At 40.4% G+C, this 20,520-nt stretch overlaps 1 protein-coding gene across 8 annotated transcripts in view; it reads right to left on the bottom strand.

Annotated features, from left to right (window-relative positions):
• The window catches only part of Pdp1 (PAR bZIP family member Pdp1), a 274,442-nt gene that overhangs the window by 89,721 nt on the left and 164,201 nt on the right, over window positions 1-20,520 (bottom strand). The window contains exon 1 of one of the 8 annotated variants that reach the window (XM_019058770.2): window positions 1,812-2,640. The exons of 4 other annotated variants lie outside the window; for them this stretch is intronic. In XM_019058770.2, the coding sequence (XP_018914315.1) occupies window positions 1,812-2,001 (190 nt within the window). In that variant the 5' untranslated portion in view covers window positions 2,002-2,640. Of the gene's footprint in view, window positions 1-1,811; window positions 2,641-20,520 lie in introns of those variants that run through there. 3 more of the 8 variants (XM_019058764.2, XM_019058767.2, XM_019058763.2) reach the window with 3 other exon arrangements.

The following is a 20,520-nucleotide window of genomic DNA, read 5'->3' as shown; positions in this document are numbered from 1 at the left end:
CTAGTAGCTGCCTAACTTTATTTACGCCAGTCCGACTCTGATTGCGCCAAAATTATCTTGAATTTGAATCTCGTAATTTTACATTTTAATGACTTGCGACGGCTTAATCGACCAAAATTTTGAAATAGAAACTTTCCATATTTTCCTCATGTGTAAAAATCTTCATGAAGAATCATTCATTTTCTTGAGCTACCATTATCCTGAGTAACCGACAGTGTCAAAATTGGTCCCTCGAATTCGACGCAGAAGGGGAGAAAAAATGGTGGGGAAAAAACCAGTAAAGGCTGCAGAGCGCCCAAAGCTCGATTTTTTCAGCCGAAACTTAAAAACCGGTTTTAGAGACGACGACGAGAGGAACCAGCTAATCAGCGTTGTCAAAGTTTCATCATTAAACAAAAGCAGTTCTGTATAAGGTATTCGGCTTTCGAATCCCCCGCTTCAGTACAACAGACAAAAACACGACGAACAAAAAAGTCGAAAATTCACAAGAAGAATTTGCAAAGTTTTTTTTTTTTTTTTTTTTTTTTTGAAAAATCAAGAAAAATAAAAGGATGTAAAAAAACCTTGCTGCCTTCTTCATGATGTAATGTTTTGCCTAATTTTTGCATTCAACAAACATACAACTTTTGATAAAAACGCATGCCCTCTTCGATGGTAATTTACCTCTTTTTGTCAAATTTTGAGGAATATTTTTCCGACACAATATCCGAATTTAGGGGTGAAAAAGTGACATTATGTTCCGTCAAAGCCTAAATTTTGCTCGTAAGGCCAATAAAGATGAAACAACTACGGAATGGATAGAGAAAACGCTAGAATGGCATGCACGTGTTTCAGAGGAATGAACCACGTGACAAACCTTGAGCCTCTTCAAACGTAAGTCCACGACAAATCGTCTGTTTTCCAGAAATTTTACGAAAAAGTGTTCCATACGGGAGGTGCATTTTTTGAGAGATAAAATGTAGTATATAAAGGATGGCGATCAGATTTTTCTTTCGTCCGTGTAAGAAAATCTCCTTTACGCTGTACAAACTTTTTTATTAACTTTGAACATCCCTGCGGAAAGAGTTACAAGGAAACCCCATAGAATATATGCACCCTGAAATCAGGTACACTTTTCGCTAGCCTCGTAAAATACTTGTATGATTTGGAGACTCAACTTATCGATCAAACGAAACGTATTATAATACACATCCCAAGCAAATGTTGTATAAAAAATATGAGAATTTATGAAAAAAACTGCTTGATGCTGTTGTAAAATAAACAGATTTCGGAAATTCTTTCGCGAATATTTACGTCAATATCTTGTTTATGAAGAACTCTCTAGAAGAGAAGTGTGGCTAAAATCAGACGATGTGTACAGGCGAGTATTTAGAAATCGATTTCCAAACACCCGACGCCTACGTTAAGCAACTGAGGATGCTTTAAAAGAGATCCGGATGCAGGTTAGCAAATGTTCTTGTAGATTAGAGATGCGATCCCGCCGGTGAAACACCGAACTTTGACCCACGGTAAAAATCGAAGGAAGGGTTTAGGGGTTGTTTCACACGGTCATTTTTAAAGAATTTACCGATTTTATACAAACATTGAGGTTGTTAAGGCATATTATTTTGATCCAATTTATCTTGATTAATACTCTTTGCATGGAATAAGGCGGAGCTTCTTCATTTTCGCAGATTTTTTGAAGGGGCCCTTTTCCATCCCTATCCCCTCCCTTAACCCTCGACTGAATCTTTGAGCCGGCACGGATCTAATCAGTCTTTTGGCTGTTCCAGCTACCTCTAAGCATATAAAAATGATGTTTGGTAACATACCATTATTATTATTAAAGTTATTGAACATGTGATGCTGGCGCCACAGCTGCTGGTATTGAGTCCATCTCGACTGGGTCGTGTCGGGGGTGGTTAACTGGTGTAGTTGGTGGATGTGGTGCTGTGGGGCCTGGTGGTGCTGTTGAGTCACGTGGTGTGGGTAGTCCATAACTAGGCACTTAGCTTCATACATTTTTTTATAACCTAAGTTTCAAATTGAACACCTACAACTTCAAAGTTCCACTTCCAAAAAAAAACAAGAAAATTCGAACTTGCCGGCGAAACACTCTAAAAGTTTTCGAGAGTTAGACGCGACACTTTTTGGCCTCGAGGAACGGACTTCGTAAAACTTGAGATCGGGATATTTTTTTTTCGGAGAAAAGAAAAAAATACAAAACAAAAAATCGCAGGTTGCTGCGACGAACACTAGACGTACAGTCCTTGGCGGGGAACCGTGCTGATCAGTCGAACTAATGAACTTTCCGGTTAGAGCGGCCCGAACCGAAACAGCCTGTGCTATAAAATTTTATCCAAATTGTACTTGGTGTAGAACTTAGTGTAGCTGAAGCGAGTTACCATGGGCGGCTTAAATTCCATAACATATCACAATCGAAACTACCGGGGACTCCGCAGCAATTCGACCAAAATAGTACACGGAGACGGAGCGGGCCCACGCTGTCGAGAATCGAATCCGGGTATCAAACCAATTTTCGGAACACAAAAATTCAACTGATAAACACCGGCTCTTAGGATTCGCCTGACAATCGACGATCTCACTGACACACTGACTGAGTACACCCGAGTCTCACTCTCACTCTCTGCCGCTGCCGGCCTCCCCTCCCCGCCCGCGACACCTGTACCCGCGGCCCGCGGATGGCGGGGGACGCCCCCCTCGCCCCGCTGCTGCCCCCTCTTCGGCCACTCCGCGAGAATCAGCCTGAGAAATTACCCGTCCAACGCGGAAGAGCTACAAAATATCTCTCAGACAATCCTCAAATTGGTACCCGCTCTTTTTCTCTTCCCTTCTCTTCCTCTGCTTTCTTCCACCGTCGCCTCTCTCACTCCGTTCCGCTGCCTCTCTTCCCTCTTCCCCTTTCCCCAGATTTCCGCCTTCGCGACTCCCAACGTTGGTTTTTCTTCCTGGACTCGTTTTTGCGGTTTTCTCGCCGAAATTGAATTTTTCCTCGACGAGGAACGCACAGGCGTACTCGGCTTTGGTAGAATTTGGGACCCTCTTTTACCGAAATAAAGAAAGAGAAAAGGCTGGGGAATAAGAAAACAAGAGGAGAATAGTTCCGATGGCTGCGATTTTAGTTAACGTTGTAGAAAATGTTTTGGAATGTTTGGAACAGTTTTGGAAAACATGTTCGGTGAAAATGTAAATGATCCAGCGATAAAAAGGAACCAATAAAAAGAAAAGGCTGGGGAATAAGAAAAAAAGAGGAGAATAGCTCCAATGGCTGCGATTTTAGTTAACGTTGTAGAAAATGAACGTTTGGAATAGTTTTGGAAAACATGTTCAGTGAAAATGTAAATGATCCAGCGATAAAAAGGGACCAATAAGAAGTTATATGAGGATTAGTAGAGGGATGAAGAAAAATAAAAAAGAACTTACATTTCGAGAAACACCGATCCTTTAAAAAAGTCGAAAAACGAACAAAACTTCACGGAGAATCAAATGGTCAATACATCAGCGTCGAAATCTCCCGAGCAACGCCTTTCGTCATTTTTGCTCTCCGCTCCTTCCATTTTGCAAAAACTTGGAACTCGCGATAATGTGCCGCGCGCATCGCTGAGGAGGCAAGAAAAGGCAGAGCGCCTTCAATTTTCTGCACGCAACACAGACAGCTTAGGAGCACGAATAGTTGCGCATGCAGGCGTTCGTCGCTACTATCGCGCGTCGCGTTGCGTTATAGTACCCCTTCCTGGATCTTTGTATTAAGTGAGCACTCGTATTTCGATAATAATTAATAACTGGAACTAGATAAAATTTATATTTCTTAGAGGGAGATTTTGGACCAAAAACTTCCCCGTTAAAAGTGTGCAAAATAACTGATCGGTCACGGGAAACGTTGCGATTCAACGTCATCGAAACAGAAATTCAGAACTGAAGTATATATAAATTGGTTTCCAGTCTCGAAATGAAATTGACTCATTCAATGAAGAGGATGATAATAATAATTACACACAATTTTTCATACTTTTATAACATCTTTCAATAAAAGTATTTTTTTTTACTTTCTTAAGGGGAAAGCAGGTGCGCGTGCTGGCTTTACCCGAAGTTTAAGAATTTCTTTTGCCTCTCCGTCATGGGATGGTCACATGCGTCACCGGAGGCGGTGAAGAGCTCGTCTTCCATTCTGCCGTGCCAAGATAAAACGCCGTATGAACCTTCAGGCATTGCCAAATTTCCTTTAATAAAATACGAATTGATTGGGAAAGTTGTAAATATTTTTCTTTCAATTTTCCAGACAATTTTGTTCGCAATTCAATCGAAAAGTTTCGAAAAGTTCGAGGAAGAATATGCGTAACTTTCTTCCAAAATATATGTTTTACCACGGGGAATTTAGCAACATTAAAATGTTCATACGGCGTTTTTCCTCGGCGCGGGAGGATTCTGTGCGTTTCCGAGACGGTGAGGATGAGGACGTCCTTGCCACAGGACAAGGAGACCGTTTTCCGGCTGAGGTGGCGGAGCAGTGGAGCATGTCGTCGCCCGGCTAGCGGATCTCATTGATTTTCAAATCTTCCGAATATTTCCCGCGCAGCCCCCCCCCCCTCCTCCCCCTCTCATCTGTCCGGATCCTAATCCACGGCGAGTCCTACTCCAATCCCACCAAGGTGAGCCAACAATTAAGCAGCTCGCACCCACCGGAGTTGCCTGCTTGAGTTGCTTCCTAAGTTTCATAAATTCGAATACGACAAAGTTACGCCACATTTTTTTTTAACTATGACACAGAGTACCAGAATGGGGAAAGTGCGACATGTCGGTAGTTTTGTCGGCGATGGAAGACGAACGAAGACCAAGGTGGCAATATTTCGTGGAAAATAAAATATTTAAATTTTACGTGAAATGCTTCATGAAATTTCAGAACTTTATGAAAGATATTGAAATACCGGTTCCTTTTCGTGTTTCGCCAAATGTAAAAATTATGACTTTCTTCTATTGGTGTGTTTGTGAGAGCGGGTTGCATACTCTAGCCCCTGAAAAATATGAAATATTTCACAGTCTTGTGAAATTTCTTGAAATATTTCACTGAAATGTCCGAGCTTTCATTTCTTTCTTACGTTTCATGCCACCCTGACAAAGACCACCGGGCTTTAACTATAAATGAGCGTCTATAGTAACTGTTGTATTTTTTCGTTATTTATTTCGATATAACTTGGCAACTCTAAGGGTCACCGCGAGTTCGCGATTTTACATGCTTCATCTTCGCAATTTATCCGCGACGCCTTAATCACCGGGTTGCCTGGTTAATCGCGGCGTCTCTCCGTGGCAACAAGCTTAAAAGACAGCGCAGTGGTGCTGTGAACAATTACCCTGCTTTACTCCTAAGTATACCACTTAGAGTAACGTAGGACCATTAAAACATACATATAGGTAACGGAATTAACCTATATTAAGTCCTCTCTCTCTCTTTTTGTTTAATTTTTGTAATTTTGTTTATTTGCATAATCATTTTTGTATTTTATTTTACCCATACTAGTACTCCATATTACAGTATGCGTGGTGTTTGAATGTAAGGAAATAGCGTAGGGTCAAAGAAACAGACATTTGGTATGTTCGGTATGAATGGTTTCTTGCTAATACAAAAAAATTTAGCTTTAGTTAAATTTTAGTTATCAGTATAAAACTTAAAAATAATGTAATTAATAGCCCCGTCAGGGGCTAGTTGTACAATTTTTTAATTAATAAAAAAAAAAAAAAACGCCTTAATCACTCCACCCCCCAAACTTCGTACGCCTCGACAATGATCAGCCACTGCGGCAGCCAGACACAAAAGAGGAGATATTAAAACAGGAAAGAAGGAGAGTAAAAGGAGAAAAAATTACTGAAATAGGTTCCCGTCACAGATCGGGCGCAGAAATTTAAAGAGAGATTTTCATTTTATTTCCTAACGGTTTTTGGGGAAAATTCTCTGATTTTGAGAGATTGGACTGCTGCAGAGTTGTCCCGGTTCTTTTTGGGGCAGGCTGAGGAAACGCGTCGACGCGACATATAAAATCCGTCACTTTTTGAAAATATATCATTTCCGTTGAAGGTTCACCATAGAAATTCATGATTGGAATATTCCTGATCGTTTTCCGGATCGGGTTTTGGAAAGTTTTCTGGCACTACAGGGAACGGAACGGCCCAGGGTCTACCGCAGAACGTTTCCCATTCTGATTATAGAACAGGCTAAAGCGGCGTGATGCGTCTGGTATTAAATTTTAGCGTCAGTAAAATAACAGGAAATTTATTTTTCGATTTCCCGATTTTCTTTTAATTTTATAATAATGTTGTTATTGATCACCTGGTTTTGCAGAGCAATTTTTCCGAGTTTCGATCATTAAAAATGTTGAAATTCAACGGAAAATTTCATTTGAGACGGAACAAGCGATAGAGGATTAAAATTAAACCAGTGGCATGGCGTGCTTTGCGATATATCGATTGTTCTGCAATTTAAACCTATGGAAAAGGATCGATAAACAGGGTGTTCGCAGCGAACACCTTAATAATCGATTCTGCACTATAGGTTTAAATGGCAGAAAAATCGATACATCGCAATTCACGCCACGCCACTGAATTAAACGTCCCATGACGAGAAGTAGCCGCTCAACGTAAGGTGAATGTCTTAACAGTGGTTCATGCATCGCCACTTGTTATTTTATGAACTTTAATTTTATATGAAAAAAATAAATAAAAAATGATGGATATAATTTATTACTGTGTTTTATCCAACAAAACATGGAGAGGAAGCAGAGGAACATAGTATTTTCATTAATGGACACGAAAGCACGGCGACGCGCGACGTTGGTAGCGGAGATTGGATACAACTATACCTGCTCGAGGGATGTCCTCGTTGCATACGCAAAAAATTGAAGGCGCGCTACGCTTTCTCTGCCACACATCACCGGTAATGGGAAATATTCTATCAGATTAACCGTTCCGGCGGTTTTATCAACAGATTACCAACCAGGACTATCTTTGACTTCATTTAAATAGATTTTCCTTCTTTCAGTCGAGCTTTTCGCTTGAAATGACTTACTTTTCAACCATGTTTGCTAATTTGTATTATGGAGAGACAATTTGCCAAAAATTCGCTTTAATACTTTTCATCTTGATTCCAAATGCATTTCTGCATAATTTTCATTGAAAACGCTTACATCAGAAAAAGTTTAGTTACATGAAGACGTTTTTTCTGGGTGAGGCAAAATTATGTATGGCGGCAAAATAGTACGTATGCCCAGTTGAATCATGTTTTTTCGCAATGTGGGATTCGTTAAAGTTACACATCGTTCCTTTTGGAAGCGTTCTTAAATTAAGTAACGCTGTAGGAGCGAAAAGTGTATAAACCCGCGCATTTTACGAGGGGCGGGGGGTGGAATCTCAAGGGGGGGGGTCTGTTGAGCTTTACGAAGCGTTACAGTGGGGAGTAGGGGTCAAAAATGCCGAAAAAGTGCGTCACGTAGTTTAAAAAAGCTCCTTTTAGGAGGGCGGGTGGGCAGTGGCGTGGCGTAAATGATCGATTATCGATATTTCCCCATTTGTAGCTATGGTAAAAAATCGATTATTAAGGTGTTCGCTACGAACACCCTGTTCACCGATTCTTTTCCATTGGTTTAAATGGCAGATCAATCGATACATCGCAAAGCACGCCACGCCACTGCGGGAGGTGGGAGGAGGACGAGTACGTATGGAATCAACGGCCCACAGTGGATCTAGTCAATTAGAGAAGTCGGACATGAAATTTTTGACTGAAACTGCAAATTTTGGTGTTCATTTTGTCACATTTTACATTTCAAGGGGTGCTTTACGAAGAAAATTTCACGAGGAAACCAATGGTACCACTTTTGGAACCTTAAAATTTTGTATAAACGGAGTTAAAAGCGTTTAAAGTTTCCAAATTTTGTCCAACCTATCCTATGAACTCGATCCACTGTGCGGCCTAAGGACTACGTTTACGTAAAATGATCGATAAAAGTCGATTCTAGCTGATTAAGGCTGCGTCACCAAAAATCGATTATTTATAATGGATTTAAATGGAGGAAAACAGAGTTGCCAAGTTGGACGCGTCATTCATGCCGCAGGGGTTTTCCGCGTGAGTATCGACGAGCCTTGACTCGGTGCTTATCACAGCGTCGTCGTCGCATGTTGTCGTCGCAGTCTGCTATGCAGTGCAAAACCACGTATATCCGATGGGAACTCAACGTAAATGCGCGGTTTTTAGCGTTGCAGGATTCGTCGCTCGCTGCCACCATTCTCCTGCTATCTCGGCGTGACCTTCGTTTCCCGTTCTGCGCAGCCTGGTCTGGAGATTTTCCTACTTTGTTTTCCACGCCGTTCACCGACTTTAACAGTTATACTTGCTAGGGGCTGCATCCAAACTTACCGGAAAAATCTGGACACCTCCGGCTAGCTTCAGAATTTGGAAAATGAAATTCTCTAACATTTCCCTGATTTCTCCGACTCATTTTAGTAAAATTCCCTGTCACTTAAACAGAGGCGGATCCAGCAATTGGGCAACACTGGATTTCCTCCGTTTAAAATCATGCTAAATAATCGATTCTTGACGGAGCACCTGGCCTCTCCGAGAATCGATACATTTCCATAGGTTTAAATGGAGGAAATCCGGCGTTGCCAAATTGCTAGATCCGCCAATGCGACTTAAAGCTATGCGGAATGGTTAAAAAAACAAAGTGGAAAATGGAAATTTCCGGGTAGCTTCAGGATTTGGAAAATGAAAGTCTCTAACATTTCCCTGATTTTCCTGAGATATTTTAGTAAAATTCTGTGATACTTAAAAGTATGTGGAATGGTTAAAAAGACATAGAGGCATTGCTCGGTAAAAGGGCGTATAAGACTTCTAATGCTGTTAAGATTGTGCTGCTAAATACGAAGATACAGGTTTTTAAGGAAAAGACTAAAGGAGGTTGGTGTGAAGCCGTGCGAATACCGTTTTTCGATATGCATATTAAACTATACCAAGCAATTATTCTTCAAGACGCACCCTCAAGTTCGAAGAAAAAGAGAAAAAGAGAGACTAAATCTTCTTTACTTTACCATGTGGCAATCGCCAGCTTCTTCCGAATTGTGCGCTTGAGAAAAATTGAATAATTTCACTCACGGAGCTTTGGATGTTAAACTGGATTTCAAGCGATTCACACTTTCATTTTTTCGGTTTTTTTATGTACCTCGGAGCGCATTTAACATTCAAATCTTCGCTGGGCTCTTGTTCCGCTGAGCTGTAGTTGCCTTGGCAGTCTCCCTAAATATTTCAGATTCCACAGAAAACGTGTGTGCATTTATTGGTGGGACCGATGTAAACAAACCGACGGGATCTATCTAGTCTCGACTGCGCAGGGAATTCCTCTCAGTTCAAGCAGGGTCCCAACTTAAGTACGGCCATTATGGGAAAAGAACCTAGTACACGGGGGCGAATTACGATAACACCTATATGTAAGGAACAAACAGAATTGCTCGAAACGTTTATTTTTCTTTGGTGACCCGAAAAGCTTTGTCCTGTTTTGATATATGCTATGTCGATGTCGTAAGTCGGAGAACACTTACCTCGATTGAGATGCAGGTTTGCAAGTCTACGCTCATTGTCATAGGCGGTTCTACGGGGGTGCTAGTGGGTGCCGGGCACCCCCAAGCAAAAATTAAGTGCGGTTACCGGAACCGTGAAAGAGGCCTTCTTCTTCCTTCACCTCTATTTATTGCTGTTTTAACCAGTATAGAATTTAATATAAAAAGGACCAAATTATACTGCTTTTAAAGATTCTGTATTCGCTTACACTGAGTAAAAATCCCAGCAATAAATTGAAAATTTTTCAAACAGAATTAATATTGATAGCCGTGTTTTACAAAGATTCTACTGTTTTTTTATGGTAAGAATGTAGTTTTGATGGAAAGTTTTGCTAAAAATTTTCTACGTTGAATTTATAGGTATTTAAGTAGAAAGGAAGGAGAGAGAAAGAGAAAGGATGGGAGAAAGGGATAAAACTTGAGGGCCGAAAGTTAGTCCTCCCCTGAGCGACCTTCCCCTTCGGGACCAGTCTCCGACATTTTTCACCTCTGGGCACCCCCAAACATGAGAGTCTAGAACCGCCTATGCTCATTGTTACCTTACTTCAAGTGAAACTTACCAACACATTTTCTTGAATCTGTGTTTTCTATGTTGGCAAGATATATGGCAAGACGTATTACCTCATCGAAATCATATATAAACTGATTTTCGATGTATTGCCCTCCACGGTGTCTACTAAAATTTTGTTTTGGATTTTTCTGATTTTACCTGATGTATTAAATGAAACTTCCTGATTTTTTGCACGAATAAAGTGGTATTTGTTCGATTTTACGAACCATCATATTTGATTAATTGAATTAAATGTTTCCTTTGATCATGCGCTGGACTGAATTAGAGGGAAAATGCTTGAAGCGCCTTCGAATTTTTTGATCCATGACCGATTTTCCTAATTTTGCCCGATGAAACTGGAATTTCGTGATGTTTTCCGGGTTTTACTGACAGCATAGACAACCTGCCTACTGGCAAAAGTTTTGACAACAAACCTCTCGTGCAGTTTATCGATCTATTGAAGCATTGGTTGGATAAATCGCGAATCCTCTTGCTGTTGCAAAAAGTCCCCGGATTTGACGAATAGCGCATCAAAGTTTGTAAACTGTTTTGTCTCTAATCCCGGACACCGGAACGCTAGGCCACCTACAGCTCCACTGCCCGGTGCAAAAGTAAATATGCAACCGGAATAATTCCAGAAAAGCGATTAGCGCGGAATGAAGTTACACCAAAGGGTAATTACAGAAAGTAGTACAGCATCCGAGCGGCTGACTGCATATCAGTTTCCATACGCCACGCTGCCGCCAGTTGCGTAACGCTTCCTAGTCGATATAAATCCTCGATAGCTCCCCGTCTACCCCGGGTAAAATCTCGAAGATCGATCGATCGAACCGGCCGTTAGATTGTAAGCCGCATCGAATTCCTCCGATGCGACCGCCGCATCCTCCGCGTTAAATCTCGAATATCGATCCATCGCGATGGACGCGAGTTGCGTAACGAGGCTGCGGATCTGACCGGAACTTTCGACTGATTTTTCACTCATAACTTTTGGACGAGGAAGGAAAATGAATGGGAAGAAAGTGATATCGCACCTCGGCTTACTCCGGCTGCCGCTTGGCAAACGTTCGGGTTACGAGTGACCGGGTTTTTGGCGCCTTTTAGCTCGGCTAGGCCTTCCTGGCTTGGGTGGTTGTATGCATCATCACGAGTCGACAGTTGTTTTCCCGGTTGAGTAATGAGAAAATTGGCGCCCAGATGGACGGGCGTCCGTATTTTGATGCAAAATCAGGAAGGAGACGAGGTAACCATTTTCAAGGAATTCCTTGCTGCTCAGTTTCGAACAAAACCAACGACTGAAGGGTGGTATTGTGTTTTGAAAACAAATGACACTGGAAACAAAGTATCTTGGATCCAGAGTCCAGAGCCTTGAAAAATTTTACTAGGAAAAATACTCTTGATCCGACTGGATTTTGCTTGAATCGAGAGCTAATCCTCCTAATTTAGGAGAATTTCCGTTTGGTTCAAGTAAAAATCCGATTGAATGAATCCGATTTAGTATTTCTTCATGTCAAAGTCCAAGAGGCTGGGCTCTGGACCCAAGAAACTTTCTTTTCAGTGGATGCCCCGCTAATAAAGAGCACAGTATGGTAGGAGAACCATAGAGTCTTATCGTATGTTGTTTCATTTTCCGATATATAGCATGCCAACATGATAAAAGAAATTTAAATTTAAACGTTTAAAAAGTGAGAATGAACAAAAGGCTGGATCATGAGACGCTATGGGATCGGTCAATCTACTCTAGAGACTATTTATTATTGACACTGTGCTCTTTTGTGAGTAGAGTGGTATAGAAATGTTTAGGATTATTTGTGATCGAACTTTACGGAGCTCGCAAGGAGGTGGGTGTTCAGAGGGATCGATGATTAACTCTAAGGGGACTCATACGTTGCGACTTTACAGTGGTGTCAAATCGATATTTGTTGATGATCGCCGAATGTTTCGATAGGGGAAAAGTATTCACTTCAACACCATTTGGAAAGTATGCAAAATAATTTCCACGTAATTCTACTGAGATAATATTTTAATTATCTTGTTATGCGTTTCACAAGTAAAAGTTGCTTTACACTTTATGAAAGAATATTTTCCTGACATTTTTTTGCGCGGTTGCCTTAATTGCGCTTGTTCAAAAATGAAAATGAAACCAATCTCACAAACAAACAGAATTAAATGAATTTATATTGTGAAAAGCATTTTTTCAAAAGCTTACGAACACAAGCATTTACTAATATTTTCCTTCAATGTCACAAGGAAAATACTTTCATTGTAAGATCTTGATTTGTTCTCTTTTCCAGCATGGTAAAATAAATAAAATCTTACAAGAATAGAAAATACAATATCATGTCAAGGTAAGTTTTCCGATTGGGTAGTGTTGCCGAAACGTATTCTCAAATATAAATATTCCCATTGGTCGAAGTTAAGCGGCAGGATTTTGCGTAAAATTCGACTAGGCTGTTTGTTTGGGGGTTGCAACTTATGTGAAGTAAAAAAAGACTCCTGTCTGTATTAAATACATGTCTGGAAAATGTCATTTATCCTGACAAACTAGCAATGGCGCTCCTTTGAACAGTTATGCGGCTTCTTATAATCCGTCCATAATTCATGGCAGTTTCGTCCTGACACTATAGGAACTCGTCTATTTCCCACACAAACATGTCGGTGGAATCTTCTCTCCTTTTCGTCCCATTTGAGCGACGAAGTAAATGCTCACGGGGGCTCCGGATCTGGAAACCGTTGGTGACTACGCGTCGCGTGAAAAATATTTTCGAACGAGAACAACTCTCTGATGGAGGAAAATACGGAGGAACTTGAAGTTGCTGTATAATGACTCAAAGCTTGCTTAAAATATTCGGAAACTCCAAGCCAAGATAACGTAGAGTGTGTGTTTTGCACTGAAAGAATTTTGCTCGGCGCTAGGGTCTAAAGAACGGATTGTCATATAATGAAGTGAATCCAAATAAAAAGAATGATATATGTGAGATTTTGGTTTTTAGTTTAGAAAAAAATTTTTTTTTTTTTTTTTTTTAGCTAAGTGCTCATATGATCTGCGAGATTTGTAGTTCTTTTCCTATAATCTATTTGCACATACTTCCTTTGACTATATGTAAATAGGTCCATAGAAAAATAAGTACATAAATACATCGCGATTTAAAAACATACCTTGGAATTCACTATCGTGATATTTTGGCATTTTACAACGTGGAAATAAATGCAAGCGAAGAATAGAGAATACAAAATGGAAAGAGAAAGAACGAGAACCTTTTTCTCATCCACTTTGCAATTTTTCTGGAAAAAAATTTCTCCGCGTGTTGATGAAGTCATAGGAGAATCAGATGTCAGTCCTGTGACAATTCGAAATTTTGGTTTTTCTTTGTGCTCCTGATATGAGATTTATACAATATTCTGATGATTTTTAAATAATTGCCAGAAGTCTAAAAATTTCACGGTAAATTTTTGAATATGTAAAATCGGTTAGTTTCCCAAAGAAGGAACATCATGAAGATAGAAACGTAAAAATGAACGTCATCCATTCAGTTCCAAGTGTCACCGATGCTAATTTAGGTTGTTGAATTTCAAACATGTTTCTTGATATCGAAACCACTGAGCCTGGTGGCCCTATTTTCATCCCATAATGGATTAGATTGAACTGCTACGAGGGACCAGTATTTTTTTCTCAACTAAAAACAACGTGCGTGCCCTTAGTATCCTTATTTAAATAGGTGCTTTCATTAATAAGCGAGAAATAGTAGTTCCTCGTCGCAAAATGTGACCCGAACAGCATCTTTTGTTGTGGGAATGTACACGTTATGTTTCTCAAAACCGAAAAATAAATAAATTATTATCCTTGAATATATTTAAAATGAGAGACAAAGGACTTGTATTGCTCAAGAGAATATAATGGACCGATGGAAAAATTCGAGCGTAACTACATATTTTCTCGCATTATTTTGCATTGTATCGCGGTTTGAGGAAGTAGACTTATCGGAACGACGACACTGTGAAGATGCATTGTTTCAAAAACCGCCACACACTCGTTTTCCTCCTACAGCCGGAAACTACGGAAAAAAGATATAAATAGAGGAAGCTACGCGTGCTCCTTAAGTATGCAATCCGTCCCATGATTTGACCTAAATAGTGCACCGAAAAAGAAGTGAAGTTGATTTAACATTCTGGATGTAAAAAAAGTGTGCAAGAACTCGCAAAATGCTAAATTACCCGCTATGGCAGTTATTTTTACATCTTGAAATTGCTAAAATTACTGCTGTGGCGGGTAATTCAGCATTTTAAAAGTTCTCGCACACTTTGTTTACGTCTAGAATGTAAAATTAACTTCAATTTTTCTTTGCGGTGTAAGAATACGGCGTGGCAAAAGACCGACATTTGGGCTACCGCACGCGGCAGAGAAAATTCTTGACATAGGTCCATGAGTGAAAATGATCAACAAATGTGAATAGCTACAGAAGGTGCTTAGATCAGGAACTGTTAGTGCTTTACTTCGTTTTCCACATGGCAAACGTTCTGGACAAGAGAAAAAAATGGACGATTGAGCGTAGCCCCCCCCCCCCCCCCAAATTTAGCGTACCCCAAAATTGTTTGACGTGCATAAGGAGACCATAGATATGGTGTCCTGTGCCAATTTTGAGTGAAATCGAACAGATAGATTCTGAGATATCGCTGTGGACAGATTTGAGGGACGCCACACGGACGGACACACATTTTTTCAAGTATGGTTATTTTTACTCCTGGGACCTTAAAACGTCTAGAAATGATGAAATTTCAACTTTTTTTTCTTTTTTTTCTTGGAGGATGACAATACTTCCTCTCTACCCTAGGGGAGCGAGAAAGTAAAAATGTCCTGTGTCAGCTTCCTTTTGCTCATTTCTTTAAACATCTAACTGGACTCCTCCGACCTCATTTATACAATTTAAAACCGCAAAAACACAATGGTTCCCCTCCCCCCCCCCGAATGTTTTAGATACGAGTCAGAATAGTAACTCAACGAAGATAAACGCAAGAGCTCGCTCTCATCTGTCAACATAGACTGTTAAATGCTGTAGAATGATATTGAGGATAATGTGCGAGGTTTGATGGACATTTTTCGTAATAGCTGGGTAAAGGCCGAAAGCCTCTCTTCTGACATGAAGAGAAAGAAGCAATATTCACAATACCCTGTGAACCGACTACGAAGACTATTACATTAACTTTGAAATTCCTAATGAAAAAAAAAATTGTACGTAAATATGCATCCGATATTTTTGAGATATGCTTCGAAGCAATCACACATTGAAGGCTAGATATTTATTGAAGCTAAAAGCAAAGGTAAAAGGATAGTGCTTGCGATGAAGAACATCACATGATCATTGATCATCAGTAGCGTGGCGTGAATTGCGAGGTATCGATTGTTATGCCACTTAAATCTATGGAAAAGGATCGATAAGCAGGGTGTTCGCAGCGAACACCTCAATAATCGATTTTTTACCATGGGTTTAAATGGCATAACAATCGATACCTCGCAATTCACGCCACGCCACTGATGATCATACATTAACGAGCGAGAGCACGGAAGCTGACAAGTTATTCTTCGGACAAAATAGTTTCGCCTGCGCGCGGGGAAGAGACTTCACGCTCATCACAAAGAAGAAGTATTGCCTAAAAGCTGTTTTGAAGGCGACTTAAAGAAGCATGAAGCGCATGCAGAATAACTGAATGAAAAGTTTACGATTACTGGCCGTATCCATACAATAGAACCTGACTTACTAAAGTGCATTCTCAATGTCCTCCCAAAAGCTATTCGTGACGCAGAAAATGCTCGCATATAAAAATAATTCTCATTCGTGAAACCTGCTACTACGTAATTTTTGACAACATGGCGATGGAATTGATTTCCACGTTGTTTGAGGTCAACATAATTCACGCGTTATAACGAAATCATACTCGGAGCAGATGCATTTATGCGTTTGCTCATATGTATGTGAAAAATGAAAATTTAAATACTGGCTACGACTCAAAATATACAAAGCAGGGCTTATGACCTCTCCTCTATCAAGCTTTTGCAAGGAGACGTTGAGCAGCTAAAGTAAACTTTCAGCCTAGATGTTTAATCCATACACAGTTCGATTCATTCAATGAAATAGTAAAAGTAAGTTACGATGCGTTTGAGTAACTTAGGCACTAAACACAAATACTCGTATTTGGTTTAGCTTGGTGCAAGATTACCGAAAAATAAGGTACAAAATTGTACGTTCAGAAAAGTTTTCATGCATATCAGGCTACAGGTTTTTCCCCAATTACTCAGAGGTCGGATGTTTACGGTAGGTAATAATACAAATTTTATTCTATCTTATTTGAGCGGAGTCTCATAGCTTTAAAAGCAAGATCTTCATTCTACGACTAACAAGTTTTTTTAGTAAAAATTCCCAGTTTAAACATCGAATACAACGAGGGCATTTCGATAGGAAAAGTGCCAAATCATGTATCTCAGTTGGCAGTGTCTCAAAAATCCTGTCACTTTTTACATCCTTAAGGAGGGCCTGATCATCTTTTTTTGAACGATTTGTTTTGAAAATTGCGAAAAAGTCGAACCGCATTCTTAGGGGGAGGGGGGCGGACATGTAAAAATAAGCGGTAATTTCCAAACGCCGAAATTGAGATCCATGTTTTGGTAGTGATCTACCATCGATTCGCGTCATCTCACAGTAAAGAATAACTATAAGTCGAGTGAATCTTTGCATCGCCTGATGGTGCACGGAGAAAACAACTTAGCGCTGAGCCCCAACACTTTCGGTAAAACAGCGCCAGCTAAAGGCAGCAGTGCCAAGCCCTACACTGCCGTACTAAGAAAAAAACCTTGTATGACAATTCAAGCGTTGCCAAATTTCCTTTGATGACACACGAATTTCCCAGTAAACTTACGAATAAATTTCCTCCATTTTTCCAGATATTTTTGTTCGCAATTGAACCTAAAGTTCCTGAAAATTTCGAGGAGAATCTCACATAATTTTCCTCAAAAATAAACATTTTATCGAAGGAAATTTGTCAACTCTCGAATGTTCTTACAGCGTTCTTCCTTAGCACGGCAGTACAGCTGGCAGCTTTTCCCGTGCGCTTGAAACGCTTCGGCTTCCCGCTGTCCGGTCAGCGGTATTTTCCCGGAACTTTCCTCGACTGCCCGAAGCAGCGCGGCGGCGATCCTGAGCCCACCCCTTTGAGCTGGAACAATGGCGTTCCGAAAAAGGCGAGAGGGTTCAGCGGGAAAAGCTCGGGGAAGTGGGAGGGGCGCCCGGGGTCGGGGCGGGGGGTTTGGCGTCATGGAAAAGCGGGAAAGCGGTGTCAGAGGCGTTGCAGGGCTGGACGTAGGGGCAGGGCGCCAGGAATCACGTGTCGCGCAACGTAAAAGGGGAGTCACGTTGCCCGCTGCCTCTCGGCTCCAGATCCATCCCGCGACAGGATTGCCGCTCCTCCGAAAATTCACGCTTTCCACGCTTTTCCGAATTTCCCCCGATGAGTCAGAGCACCGGTCGTAGAACCGTGTTTCGGTGGTTTATACAGGGTTATTCAAAAGTCACGCACCGCTGGCTATAACTTTAGTTCTAATTGGATCGCGTTAAACAGAAAGGAACCAAGCCACATCAGCTATTGCCAAATTCAACTGGGCAAGTTAATTTTTTACGAGAGAACGTTTGTGCGGATTCCTTTGAAATTTTTAAGGAATTTGCGTCCTACTATGGAGAAAATTCACCAAAATTTGCACGAAAATCCGCACAACCATTTTCATCATCAGCTACTGCCACATCAGCTATTGCCAAATTTAATTAGAGGAATTAATTTTTTATATGTATATAAATATGTTTTATAAATCCGCACAAACGTTCTCTCGTAAAAAATTGTCTTGCCCAGTTGAATTTGGCAACAGCTGATGTGGCTTGGTTCCTTTCTGTTAAACGCGGTCCAATTATGATATCTATGTGCGGTTTAAGACATTTTTCCTCATATCGAGAGGGAAACTTTTTTGGGTACTTTCCAGTTTTTGATCCCCTCGGGGGAGGGGGGCGGGGGGCAACTGAAAGATTTCAAATGGCCACCACCCTCATGGCCAGTGGTGCGTGACTTTTGGATAACCCTGTATTATCGGGCTAAGAAAAAACACTGCACACGGAAAAAACAACTTAGCGCTGAGCCCTTTCAATTTAGTTAGGACGGTGCCAATTACAGGCAGTGGTGTTTAGCCCTTTGACCCTATTTTACCTTTAGTATTCTGCCGTACTAAGGAAGACCGCCGTACGAACATTCGAGAGTTGCCAAATTTCCCTCGGTGAAATGTTTATTTTTAAGAAAAGTTAAGAATGTTTTTCCTTGAAATTTTCAGGAACTTCAGGTAAAATTGCAAACAAAATTATCTGAAAAATTGGAAGAAAAATATTTACACATTTTCCCGAAAATTCGTGATTTGCTGACAGAAATTTGGCAACGCTTGAAGGTTTATACGGCGTTTTTCCTAGGCACGGCAGTGTTCGGGCTCAGCGCTAAGTTGTTTTTCCGTGTATAAACATTTGAGGATTGCCAAATTTTTCCCTAAATTTTCTTTCCTGGAAATTTTTTCCAAAATGTGTACTTTTGGGGATAATCATGGATGTTTTCCCTCAAAATTGTCAGATATTTCGGATGAAATCGCGAATAAAAATACTTGAAAAATTGGAAAGGAAATTGTCATACGTTCTCCGGAAAATCCGTAGAGTTTTTATCGATAAAAAGTGTGCTTTTAAGAGGAGATATGAATGTTCTCTCTAGAAATTTTTAGATAATTTATATATGATTGCGAAAAAAATTCTCTGAGAAATCAGAGGAAAATTATTCGCAGATATCCCAGAAAATTAGTATTTCGAAACTTGATCATCGCAAATAATTGGCAAAAATAAGTAGGGCTCTTTCAACACACAGTTTTTACGTTTCCAAACATTTGACTTTCATAGTTCGACAAATTTTAGTACTCAGCACCGATCAGAAATGTTTTCTCTCTACATGTCAGAGGTAAATGTATCAACGAGCTGTGATGCATCGACGCATCGTATAGCTCGGTGACATAACTTCATCTACACATACTCGAAGTTTTCCTTCCGATTGCAACACTCAGTCCACAGTTCCACAACTATAGGAAATCCCTCATTGATGGGTCAATATCCACTCTAAACTAGACAATTGGCCCGATTTGTCCGTGTCAAAGTGGAGTACTTCAAAATTACTGAAAATCCCACACGATTAGGTGGACTCACCCTCTTGGTTATGCAAGAATCAGTTTGGAGGAAACGCTTCTCTTCTAGCAGTTTCATGAATTTGTCCTTCTTCCGACTGGCAGAGTGGACTTTGATATATAAATGGCTAAGTATACTTTGGAGTCAGATAATCATTCTATAACTGAAATAAATTTGGTTCTGCTTCAAGGGTTACTCATAAAATCCCCATCCCAATCACTACGGTTAGTCAAGATTGTGTTTAATGTTCAGTGTAAAGTGTAAAAACAACACTCTTATAATTTTACAAAAAGATAATGTTATAAGGTTGTTTTTGTTCCTCTTCCGTACTAATCTTTTTGTTGTATACATTAAAGGTTCCGAAAAATATTTAGAAGTTACCATTTTACGAAATTTTTCTGCTTGCAACGATATAAAATTGAAAAACAACGAACGGCCAGGAAAATTTGTACAGTCTTGTTCAAATAATTTAAAAATTCAAGAAATTGAAGCTTATGAATTTAATGATCTGTCCTTGAAGACTTCTAGAACCCAAGCACCTCGCAACACACCCATTACCAGCGTAGTAATTGAACGAAGTCTTCAGCAGACCTGCTTTTTACCTCATTTCCTCCGTCCGATGATGCGGGGCGGGTGGATTTGATAAAATCGATGGAGGCAACTATTTTAACGTGAGAGGAATTCTGTTGCATAATCGGCTAAATGAAGGCGAACTGAGTCCAACCTCCATTTAGACGAAGACTATAATAATAGTTGTAATACCTCGTCGAAATTTATGACGTCTGTTTCGGCGTCTGTTTCGGCTATTCGATGACATCGAAGTAGAAGGAGCGTTCGGATCAAACAGTTGGCAGTGGGTTGATGCTGCAGAGGCGACACTTGCCTCATTTGAACAATTCTCCTCTCTCTTCATATCTAAGCCTGTGCACTGTGACATGGTAGAACACGCTGGTTAACGGCTGATTTTTCCAATAATGGATTGACAAGAAGAGGCAATTGAAGTAAATCCGAGGGACCTGAGTGATTTTAGTGCGTGGCGTTTCCCTACAGGGGTCAACGATTTAAATCATCAGTCAATGGAAATGTTGCATGTGTGAGGAATTTGCGATTTGACTCATGATTCTTTTG

Source organism: Bemisia tabaci, chromosome 5, assembly GCF_918797505.1.
Source record: "Bemisia tabaci chromosome 5, PGI_BMITA_v3".
NCBI lineage: Eukaryota > Metazoa > Arthropoda > Insecta > Hemiptera > Aleyrodidae > Bemisia > Bemisia tabaci.
This window is presented reverse-complemented; position numbering and strand designations above follow the sequence as displayed.